This window comes from Ochlerotatus camptorhynchus, unplaced genomic scaffold, assembly GCF_037179485.1.
Source record: "Ochlerotatus camptorhynchus isolate MF236.1 unplaced genomic scaffold, CSIRO-AGI_Acam_v1.1 ptg000002l, whole genome shotgun sequence".
Taxonomy (NCBI): Eukaryota; Metazoa; Arthropoda; class Insecta; order Diptera; family Culicidae; genus Ochlerotatus; species Ochlerotatus camptorhynchus.
In genome coordinates this window covers 1,642,433-1,654,172 of record NW_027040494.1, presented here as the reverse complement: position 1 = coordinate 1,654,172, position 11,740 = coordinate 1,642,433, and the positions used below count along the sequence as shown (strand labels likewise).

Genomic DNA, 11,740 nt, shown 5'->3' with positions numbered 1-11,740 from the left:
TGTATCCGCCACTTGCCATGACTGGGAATTTAACGTCCAGCTTGGTAATGCCGTGCCTTTACGGACTAGGCTATCTGAGGCCCTGATCACAGCAGTAGTTAATTGAAAACGTTCTAAGACTATATTATCTTTGTTTATGTATTAGGAGGCAAACAAGTGCTAAACAATTTTCGAAAATGTTTACCATAGGGAAAGGAAGGGCATAGTGAGCTTCCTGTTCTTTAGCCTACTGCCAATAAATTTGTTTGGAACAAATAGAGGTTTGGCACTGTAGTGCGGGATGCTCATTATGCCCCTCTTATCTCTATTAAATTTTCTTATATCCGCTTAAATATTTATTATCTTCTATTGTATTAAAAATATATCAAAGCTCCAAAAGGTGCAATATTGTTTGTGTCCTGATAGATTATATCTCCAAACTGTGCAGTGATGAACGTATTTGGTTTGGTTTTGATTTCAATCGATCAAGAATTGCTCCTTTACATTACCAGTTAAAGGTAGCACCTTATCAATCGTCATCGATGAACCTAAAACAAAAAAACGAACAAATAATTAACATTTCCAAAATAATACTAAATATATGTTACCTAACTCCAACCAATCGCCACCAAGTCCGGCATCTTTTCGAGCAGCCATCAGTGCATATCTCAAAGCAAATAGTGCCGAAATACCCAAACAATACGCCGGTTCACCAGTTGCCTTTGAGCGTAATACTCCAACCGGATTGTAAGCATTTCGGAGCAAGCTTATCCTGAAATCAGTCGGGATATCTTTCGCTCCGGGTGGCTTGTAGTTCCATGTACGATTATTCGTTAACGCTCCGGTAGCCTTGTCGTAGACCAAAGCTTCTGTTAGGTAATATCCAACGCCCATCATGAAAGCTCCTTCGATTTGTCCAATATCGATCCCCGGACTCATACTTTCACCCGTGTCCTCCAAAATGTCTACTCGTGGCATTCTAACAGTCCCCGTCAGCACGTCAAGTTCCAGCTCGGTGCAACACAGTGCCCAAATTGTATACGAAATGAGTTCAGTTTGCTTAGCGAAATACCTGGCAACTAAACTAATATTGGCCGAAAAGCAGGTGTTGACCAGTTCTTCCCAAGATGCAGCAGGATTGATTTCTCGAATCGGTCGTATGCGTTCAAGGAGAATTTCACAAGCCCTCATGACGGCATATGTCACACAATCGGAAACGTTACTTCCACCCGATATTGAAGCATTCGGCGACGTCACACTGTTCGACGGTTTTATGGAAACCATCTCGAGGGGAATACCAAGAATATGAGCAGCGACTTGTACAGCTTTCGTATTGACGCCTTGACCCATTTCAACTCCGGAGTGAGTTATCGAGACGCTACCATCTAAGTGATGGATTGCCACCCAAGCGTCGAACGGTCCTCCATACTCAATCTGATAAGCCAGTGGAATCAATGATATACCTCGTTTGCGCCAGCGATTAACAGCATTGAACTCGTTGATTTCTGTTCTCCGTTTGTCAAACTCCGTATCTCTCCTAAACATAGGTAGAAGCTCGCGTATTTTACTATTGATTGGAATATTAGCTAAACGAACTTCCAATGGATCCACACCTGTGTCATGGGCGATATGTTCGATAATAGTTTCAATCGATGCGAACGCTTCTGCTGAGCCTGGGCCACGGAGCCACGTATTGCTGACAGTATCGGTTAGTGCTACCTTTGGTATTGTTCGCCACGAGCTTTCGTCATAACAATTTTTAAAAAATCTACTATAGAACATGGAGAGTGGTTCGTTGAGGGAGCTTCCCATATCGTGAGTGTAAGTATTTGAAAGCTTCGCTATTTTACCATTTTTATAAACAGATACTTGGTAGTCATTCCAGCAGCCTTGACGCTTTCCAATCGAAGTCATGTTCGCTTCGATGTTCATCACCAACCGTACTGGTCTTTGTGAAAGATGAGCTACAAGCGCACATGCGCTAGCTATTTGGGCACTTCTAGTAATCTTCGATCCAAAAGCTCCGCCAACTCGTCGACAGTAGCAATTAACTTTAGTCTGGGGTATGTTTAGTAGCAACGATATTGAGGAGCTCACCAGATCAGCCCATTGTGTCGAACTGTACACATTCATACCGTCTTCGGTGGGAATACAAAGACAACTCTGTGTTTCCATGGAATAGTGATATTGACCAGAGAGATAAAAGTTGCCCATTACAGTCATGTCCCCTTCCGTTGCTGTGGCATAGGCTGAGCCTGTACGACCATTGGGCTGATCCTTTATACGCTCCGTTGCTCCCGCCTTCATTACGTCTTCGACTGTCGCATAAATTTCCTCATCCGGATGACTATAGATAACGTCAACCATGGAAGCAGCATAATTTGCAACATCGAACGTTTCAGCTACAATCAGCCCAATTGGTTGGCCATGGTGCAGGACTCGACCGCTACACAGTACTTCTTCCCGTTCAATCCCAATTGGAAAGAAATGGTTTATTCCAACTCTCAGCGGCATAAAATCGTTTTGACCGGGGATATCTTTAGCAGTGTAGAAAGCTACAACCCCTGGAATATTCAGAGCCCTTGTTGGATCAATCTGGAGCATGCTGCATTTGGATTGAGTAGCCGTAACAAATGCTGCGTGCAGTTCGTTATGAAGATGAGGAATATCGTTGATGAATTGTGCTTCTCCTGATGTCTGAGCGAGGGCTTCTGTTTTTGGAATGTTTTTCGTCAATGGCCAATTCCGCGGGTAGGTGTCGAATGATTGGAAACCGGACGATACCGGACGCTCCAATGCGGTTGCTCCCGATAGGAACCGCGTACTGACAATCTTGGTGTTCTTGGGTGCTATGCTCAATACGAATCTGAAATGAAGATAAACGGATATCAGATTCAGCGGTAGTCCAGATAGGATGCAGAGGAATATTAGAAGAAATCAACAGAATCCCAAACGGAGATGCATCTGAATTCCGGACGATGATTCAACAAATTCCCGGAAGGGGATTCAACAGAATCCCGGACGAGGATTCAACAGAATCCCGGACGGGGATTCAACAGAATCCCGGACGGGGATTCAACAGAATCCCCGACGAGGATTCAATAGAATCCCAGACGGGGATTCAACAGAATCTCGGACGGGGATTCAACAGAATCCCGGACGGGGATTCAACAGAATCCCTGATGGGATTCAACAGAATCCCATGTGGGGATTTAGATGGAAATCAGTGGAATCTCAAACGAGAATCATCGGAATGCCAGATAGAAATCAAAAGTCTCCCTTATGGGATTTAACGAATATTCAGTGAAATTGAATAAAATATCAGAAAATTAAATGGAATTCCTTAGAGATTCAACGCAATCTTAGACGGAATATAGGGGAATCCCAGACGGAATTCATCAGAATGACATATGGAATTCTTTGAAATTCCAGATGGGATTCTAAGTGAAACATATTTCCAGACGACATCTGTTTCAGGCTCCCAGATGAGAATGGTTAGAATCCGAATGGGATTCAATGAAGATTCATCGAAAATCAGCGGAATCTCAGACGGAGCTCACCGGAATCTTGGACGTAATTCAGCGCAATGTGGTATTCAACGAACCCCAAACGAGAATCAACGGAATGCCTTAAGCGTATTTACAAACCAGAATCGCATCAATTTAACGAGATTCATAACATATTATTTTAAGTTTTATTCGCGAGATACTTGCAATTGCAAATTTCAGGAATTTTAGTTAGTATAAAAGCTTTTCTTTGTCAAGTTGCTGGTAAGGTCACCATACCAATATTCTGAAAACTAATTACTAGCTAACCAAAACTACCACACCAACCTGTAAAACAACCCTAGAGCTGCTTGAATTCTGAACTCCGGGCTAGGGTCAGGCAGGACCCAATCGGGATTAATCTCTTCATCCAGCACTCCCAGTGCCTCCTGAATGGTTGCGTTGCGGAAAAAATATTTTCCCACGAGTAGTTTTTCCGTTGCGATCGCGTGTGTGAACTGAAAGCATGTAACATATGAACATGAAAATCAACCTTGATACTGACTGACTGAATAGACAATATTGAAAGTGAAACAATTTACGCTTGGGTGAATTCCTCCGTAGCAAATCGATGCCCGGTCTATGATGGTTTTTGTTGCAGAAAGCTTCACCAAGAAGGCTCCGTTGACGTAGGCTTTGGCATTCTGAGCCCTTGGTTGTACTTTGTAGGAACGGAAGAAGTGATAGGCCGGATCGAGGGCCGGCAGAACGATGCTTGTGAGAATTTTCTTTTCCATGTTCATTTGGAGGTACTCCTGAGGGGTGGCTTTATCCATCATACCGTCAGCACTCACTGAGGAAGAAGTATTGCAATAATGAGTTTTATTATGTGGAAAACTCAGACATTTTTGTACTTATGGTTAGTTGAGCTCCAACAGTTTCAAGAATCAGGTAAAGATCTGACGGGAACTCATGGTGCTGATGTTTCAAGGATAAATTTCCTGCGAGCGTTCCAACATTCCGCACTGCCACATGCGCCACCATTGTTACATGCTCAGCAAGTTCGGCACAGTATTTGAATTTCGGATTGTTCGAAGCAGCTTCCTTCAAGATTTTTATAAATTCCGTCAAAGTGACATTTGCTCCTACAATCAGCTCACTTCCCAACCAATGGGAATGAAGCTCTTCCACTGAATTCACATCGATGAACAACTTCAAATCTGCATTTCTTCGGTAGACACCGTGACCAGTGTTGCCAGCAACAATCATGTATGGTTCAGTACCCTTATTGTTCAATATTTCAAAAATCGAATCAATAGAATAAACTTTATACCACTTCCGCCCATCTTTAAAATACAGATGCACTGATTCGCTTTCTTTTGAAACCGATTTAGAAGAACACACACCACTGCATAAAATTCCTTTTGTTTTACTACTGCACCGCTTCTCCATATCTTCAATATCCCTGCACATGTTCACCAAACTCCCACTAGCATCACATGCGAAGGATTTGAATGCATCCAAAATTGGACGATATCCCGTGCATCTACAGATGTTGCTATCGATCGAATTCTCAATTTCACCCATGGTGAGCTGCTTGCTCCTGGATTCCATTAAACTGTACATACTCATTACCATCCCAGGTGAACAAAATCCACACTGTGTCCCATTGAGGGAAGCCAATCTCTGCTGCACCGGATGATACCCATCCACCTTTGATCCAATACCTTCAATCGTTATAATATCCATTCCGTGACAGGAGAACACTAAAAATAGACACTACAAACTTTCGGTTAATTATCTGGATTACCAGAATTAATAGCTTAGATACTATGAAAATACTGACGGAATTGACCGAGTACGAAGTTGTTTCCTTTGTAACGGGATGAACCCCTCTAATGTTGACAATGCATGCTCCACAACCTCCCTCGAGGCACATGAATTTCGTTCCAGTAAGATGAGCATAGTTTCGAATAAACGTATTCAGAGATGTATCGGCTGGTACGTCTTCGGAAGTAACTGCAACATGTGCCATAATTTGTTTTAGAATTTGGGTTACTATTGCTTCATATGAGTTACATCACTTACCGTTGTACAATTTCCCATTGATTGTGAATACAACAGCCATTGGAAAAATAAAATGTTAATGCGCACTGGTGGATAACTGCAAATGAACTGAGCTATAAGGCAGGTTTTAGCAGTGGCATGAATTTTGCAAACAACGTGAGCGGATCGCATAAAGCAAAATACATTTATCGACTTTCTCGCAAGTTTAGGTACATCAGGTCTAGGTGGTTTGGTTCTATGATAACTTCTATCTCTATCAAACTAGCAAAGTAAAGTAAATCTAACCGAAGGTTTCAATGCACCATCCCGTCTCTAGTCATCAAAACCAGAAAATTTTAAAAGTGTTATTATGCTTCGACGAGTACTAGGTGTAAATTTCATCAACATTGATCATCTTGTTTCGAAGTTATGAACCTGGGTGGTGTGGAGTCACTCGAAATGGCTGTCAAAAAAAATCCCCATCACTGGTAGAAAACAAATCCAACAATCAGGACCTACACCAAGGCTTACGTCCCTTAAACAGATTTGTTCGATTATTAGTTATTAGGTACTAGGATCAACACTTGAAATTGTATTCTTAAATAAAATCTTAAAGTAATAACACAAGTCTCGATGAACATTTCAAATGGTCCTATCTGCTTTGATCGATTCTCTTCATCGACTTTCTCTTTTCATAACCACTGCTATGCAAACAGATTTCGCGCTAATTCTACCACATAGTTTGATAAAGGAGGTTCTTATCTAGCGTCCAAAACGCCAAATACAACAGGGAAAGGTTTTGCAGCTAAGTTATTAACGAAAGAGAAAGTCGATGAAGAGAATCGATCAAAGCAGATAGGACCATTTGAAATGTTCATCGAGAAGTGTATTTTAAATGCTGGCCTAGTTTATTCACACCAATGAAGTATCACTCTCATTCAAATTGATTTGAAATTTGATGTATTTCAAAATAAAATCTCCCTCTTCCTAGAGATCCATAAACATTTAAAAAATATCCAAAAATCCAATATCCAAATACCTTTTCAATGCATAAACATTTAAAAAATATCCAAAAATCCAATATCCAAATACCTTTTCAATTGTGTGTCTTTGGCAACTGCACTCAGTGCACCAGCGCAACTGCTGGAAGGTTAAACATCAAAATAACCGGGTTTGAGGAAAAGCAGCAAAGGTATATTCGACCGTTTTACTCCTTTGGTTTGTTTTTCCCGTCGATCTTGTTTTCCGTGCTGAGCACCAATGCTACCGACGTGCCAGGAAGGCAGCTCCCACACCTGGACCCTACCTATCGACCCATCAACTCATGAACCGGGGACCAACGGCTTTACTTCCCATCCGAAGGAAGGCGTGATCAGAGATGTTTGCCTCAGAACATCCCGGCGGCCCCGACTGGGATTGAACCCAGGCCTGTTGGGGTGAGAGGTAATCACGCTTACCACTACACCACCGGCGCCGTTGACCAATTTACTCGATATTGATCAGTTTCTAACTTGATAACCATTTTAAAGATTATATCGAACATTACAAAATGTTGGCGCAATTTTAAACAAATAATGAGAAAGTCACGAACGAGTTCTCCTTTTTGCTCTGGAAAAAAGCGCCAATTTGTAGATACAGATTTAAACTAGAAAAAATGTGACAACAAAGGCCATGAGCTTCGCTTGATTTCACTTGGTATCCAGCGCTGCAACCCAGGCTGGACTAAAGCCCTCTAGTAAAAAATGGACGACTGTCACAACAAAACTGAAAAAATTTGTTCCGATCGAGCAAAGTAGTTCATTTTGACGGTTCGATTGGAACTACTTTTGACAGATGGCTTTAGGCCTTATGCTTCGAGGACTATAATAGTCGAAATTCAAGTACTACACGATGTTTGTTTTGATTTGCTATGAAAGTTTGACAGATAAAATGAGGGGTTTGTGGATTTTCCTATGTTTCGAGGGGTGCATCGATTAGCTTGGGACCGAAGATGGTACCAGAGCTGAGCCAAAAAGTTGAGCAAGTTTCTTCGGGACCTACTAGTCTAAGATTATTATTATTATTTAGCTTTATTTAGGAGGCTTTCAGCCTTAGGCTGGTTCGCCTCCAAAACTAGTCTAAGAGTTAACTCTATGATATTACCGTCTTCAGCAAAGTTTTTCAGGTGACGAAGGTCATCAGGATGTTATACAGATTAGGGAGTTACTTCTGGACATACCGTTCCGATTCAAATTACGGACGATTCAAATTTCGGACACTTTCATTTTTAATTAAATATTACATCCAGTTAGAAACAAAGTAATAATGTTAGATGATCGTGGAGGGCACTAGTCAAAAAAATTTAAAATTTACAAGACATGTGGATCATATTCGACCGAGATAATCAACTTTTAAAAAGTGTCCGAAATTCGAGTTTAAGTGTCCGAAATTTGAATCGGCACGGTATAGAAGGTTTCTGTCTCTGGCAAAGTAGTTCAGTGGATCAAGGCCTTGGTTGGTGGTAATTCGTAATTTGTGCACTACACGGCGCTAGTGTGCACTTGAACTTCCTGTATGAGATGTATCTCGAAATCCTTACCTAATCTTCAGCTAAGTTATTCAGGTAACCAATTTTATTTTAGTTCAGAAATTTCTCACTCGTGGCATTAGTGTGCACATTAACTTCCGGTATAAGCTGTATCTCGGAATCCTTGCCATAAAGAAGGTTACTCTGTTGAGCATAGTTGTTCAGGTGACCAAGTTCTTTCATATGGTGGCCATATTACTTTAGAACTCACTCACAATGCGGCGCTAGTTAGGTTTACTGTTTTCAGCAAAATTTTTCAGGTCACCATGTCCTTTCGAATGGCGGGCATATTTCAGAACTTTCTCACTACGCAGCACTGGCGGTGTCCAAATAAACGATGGAGCTGCAATAATGCAGAAAGAACATGAAATCAAATGCAGTATACCCAATAGGTATTGTCGTTTTCGTTTTTGTGGTGTAGCTACACCGGTGGTACACTGCCGTACACCGAAATATTTTAGGGTGTAGATATAGGATGCACCTTTGTTTACAAACAAATGATGTTGAGCTGTCAAAGACTCGCGCTTATTCCTGCTTACACTACACCAGGGCTACACCGTAAAAACGAAAACGACATAAGCAAGAATAAGCACGAGTCTTTGACAGCTCAACATATTTGTATGTAAACAAAGGTGCATCCTATATCTACACCCTAAATAATTTCGGTGTACGGCAGTGTAGCACCGGTGTAGGTACACCGCAAAAACGAAAAAGACACTAGACCTTACGTTCACATCACGGAACTGCTTCAAGCACCACCAACATACTTCTGTGAGATACAACAACAAACAACTGCATTAACAACCGGTCACTATGATGAACATAAGGCTAGATTTAAAATACTTGAAAATACTTATGAATACTTATGAGCGACTGGAAAATATTTTATGTCTCTTAGAATTTAAGTTTAGAGTGGAGTTCACTTTGAGATTTGTTCGAGAACGGTTGTGTGTTTTTGCTCGCTGCGTGCTTTTATTTTATTTTATTATTATTTTTAGTTCAGGCTGTCTTTGTGCTGGCGTGTAGTTTTTCCTTGAGGTTTTCGGTGCTCGCATTTAAATTGTCTTGTGTCCCGGGCGCGATAATTTGATTTGGAATGGTTTGTGCTGATGTTTCCCGTTGCTTAGGTACCTGGTGTGCTCTCGCTTCCCTTTGTTACCGGTGTGACTCGACCGCGCTGATCTATTATTAGGTTTTTGCGATGTGCATTGCTTCTGTGCACAGAGTGACTTGTAAAAGAAAAGTGATATTAAGTCATTGTGAGGTTGGAATCGCTGGAGATTGCGCTCCCGAGTGTAATGATTTGGTGAGTACGTTCCAGTTGAAGATTGTTGAAAAGTGTATTTGTGGTGATGCAAATCATGGTTTAGATGACGCATGGCTTCAAACATTTTGTGTATCCAAATAAAACATATTACATACTAAATACGCACAGGGCATCGTCTGCTGATCATTGTTGCGGGAATATCGTGAAAGTCCCAGGTACCCGGTTCAAGCTTTAGTTAGCGGTGGCTCTTCTTGACCTTCTACCCCCTGAGTAGTAAGTGTGAGTAAAGGCGTCTATGTGATGTTTTACTGTACCTGTTGTGGATATCTAGTGCATCCTGTTTCCTTAACTTGTTGAGGACACCCTGTCTTGCCTCAAAAGTTACTCTTTTGAAGTACTAGTCTTCACAACATAAAGGTCTCCTCCGAGATTTAATCAAATTATTCGCAGTTCTACTTGTTCAACGGTAGGGTTGGGGTAGGGATAGAGGATGACAAATGCACACTTAGAACTTAAGTTTAGAGTGCGACGCCCCTAGTAAAAATACAAAACTTTTGCTAAAGATTAACCGCCAGGGTGGACCTGGAATGCGACCTAGCGGGACAAAATTGTTAGCTCCGAAGCGAAGCATTTTTGTTAATTTGTGTCTTCTGCGAAGCTTCTCACAATAATAAGAACCATCTATTGATATAAAGGGTGTCCACGATGAAATTGCCACACACAAAATTGATTTGCAAAATTCGAGTTTTCATCCGATTGCCATCAAATTTTCAGGGATTGAGAAATAACTATTAAACTTCATTTTACCATTTTACTCGTATTTTATTTACAGTCCATACGCAAATGCCCGCACCTTGGCCTTAACCCCGGCCATAAGATTCTGCACAACCTGTGAATCAACCGTTTTTTGCATGTAAACCCATACTTTCTTCAGTTCCTCGACTGTCTTCACTACCTTAGGTCGTTTAAGAAGGTGGTGCTTCATAATCGCCCAGTACTTCTCGATGGGGCGGAGCTCCGGAGTGTTGGGAGGGTTGAACATTTTCGGCACGAAATTGACCTTATTGTCCGCATACCACTTCAGCACGTCCTTGGAGTAGTGGCATGAGGCCAAATCCGGCCAGAAGATTGTTGGGACGTTGTGGGCCTTCAGGAGAGGAAGCAGCCGCTTCTGGAGGCACTCTTTTATGTACACCTGTCCGTTCATCGTGTCCTGGGTCACGAAAGGTGCACTCCGCTTCCCGCACGTGCAGATGGCTTGCCAAACCAGGAATTTCTTCGCAAATTTGGAGTGCGGACATGCTCCGGAACGCTGAACTTATCCTTGGCCGTGAAAAACAGGTTGCCGGGGATATGTTTGAAGTCGGCCTTCACATATGTTTCGTCGTCCATGATGCAGCATTCAACTTTCGTCAGCATGTTGAGGTACAACTTCCTGGCACGGGTTTTGGCGGACTTGTTCTGCTTCTCGTCGCGATTAGGGGCCTTTTGTACCTTGAACGTTCGAAACCCAGCCTTAGTTTTGGCCTTCTGGACAAAACTTCGGCTTAGGTGCAGCTTCTTAGCCACATCCCTAACGGAGGCGTTCGGATTTCGGTTGAAGGCCCCAACTACGCGGTTGTGATTTTTGGTGTTGTACGGAATACTTTTCCTTCACTTCTGGGCTTCCGATCGGTGGTCAACCGTTCCTCGAACCGCTTAATCACTCGCGACACCGTGGAATTCGCGATTCCCAACGTTTTAGCGATGGAACGATGCGAGAGATCCTTGTTCTCGTGATGAATGCGCAAGATTTTATCACGCACGAGCTGTTCTTTCGACTCCATTTCTGCGAGTTTTGATCACAGGACTTTAAAACTTTAAATAATGCACTATGAACTAAATCCACCCAAATTTTCATTAAATTCTATCCAACGGTTAAAAAGTTAGAGCAATTTCATAGTGTGGCAATTTCATCGTGGACACCCTTTAAACAGATAGTTCGATACTCAACCCTATAGATGACACCAACATCTATTTTTTATTACTCTGAGATTCTCGAAACTTCAAAACAAAGTTGTTCATTTTATCAAAATAAACTACTCTTCTATAGATATTTAATATCTAATATTTTCATTAACTAATCAAAACTTTTGATAAGGAATACACTGATTTTAGCTACACATTTCTAAGAAAATGCTGAAAAACACGTGAAAAATTGTTCTACTAAAATGCAAAAACCTAAGAAACACCAAAATTTACCCCTCTAATTTTGTTCACTAAGTATTGCGAGATATTCAAATTTGAAAATTACAATTTTCTTGTTATTGGTGTATTTACTTCGATATGCTTCGTTTTGGAGTTTTTTAATTTTGTCCCGCTAGATTGCACTATTGGCCCATAGTGCATTGTGATTGT

At 41.5% G+C, this 11,740-nt stretch overlaps 1 protein-coding gene across 1 annotated transcript; it reads right to left on the bottom strand.

Moving 5' to 3' along the window:
* Window positions 1–456: 456 nt before the first annotated feature.
* Window positions 457–5,592, bottom strand: LOC135717516 (uncharacterized). The gene is made up of 7 exons (XM_065239678.1): window positions 5,553–5,592; window positions 5,311–5,483; window positions 4,379–5,243; window positions 4,067–4,317; window positions 3,813–3,982; window positions 588–2,845; window positions 457–527 (listed from the first exon to the last, which is right to left on the bottom strand). The coding sequence occupies exons 1-7, from the start codon at window positions 5,590–5,592 to the stop codon at window positions 457–459; spliced, it is 3,828 nt and encodes a 1,275-aa protein (XP_065095750.1).
* Between the last annotated feature and the right edge of the window lie 6,148 nt (window positions 5,593–11,740).

Bases quoted from the DNA above. Each gene is read 5' to 3' on its own strand.
- LOC135717516 (XM_065239678.1), bottom strand. From the start codon at position 5,592: ATGGCTGTTGTATTCACAATCAATGGGAAATTGTACAACG. The intron at 5,484-5,552 runs GTAAGTGATGTA...CACATGTTGCAG, and splicing joins CAATGGGAAATTGTACAACG to TTACTTCCGAAGACGTACCA. The intron at 5,244-5,310 runs GTCAGTATTTTC...GAAAGTTTGTAG, and splicing joins CTTCGTACTCGGTCAATTCC to TGTCTATTTTTAGTGTTCTC.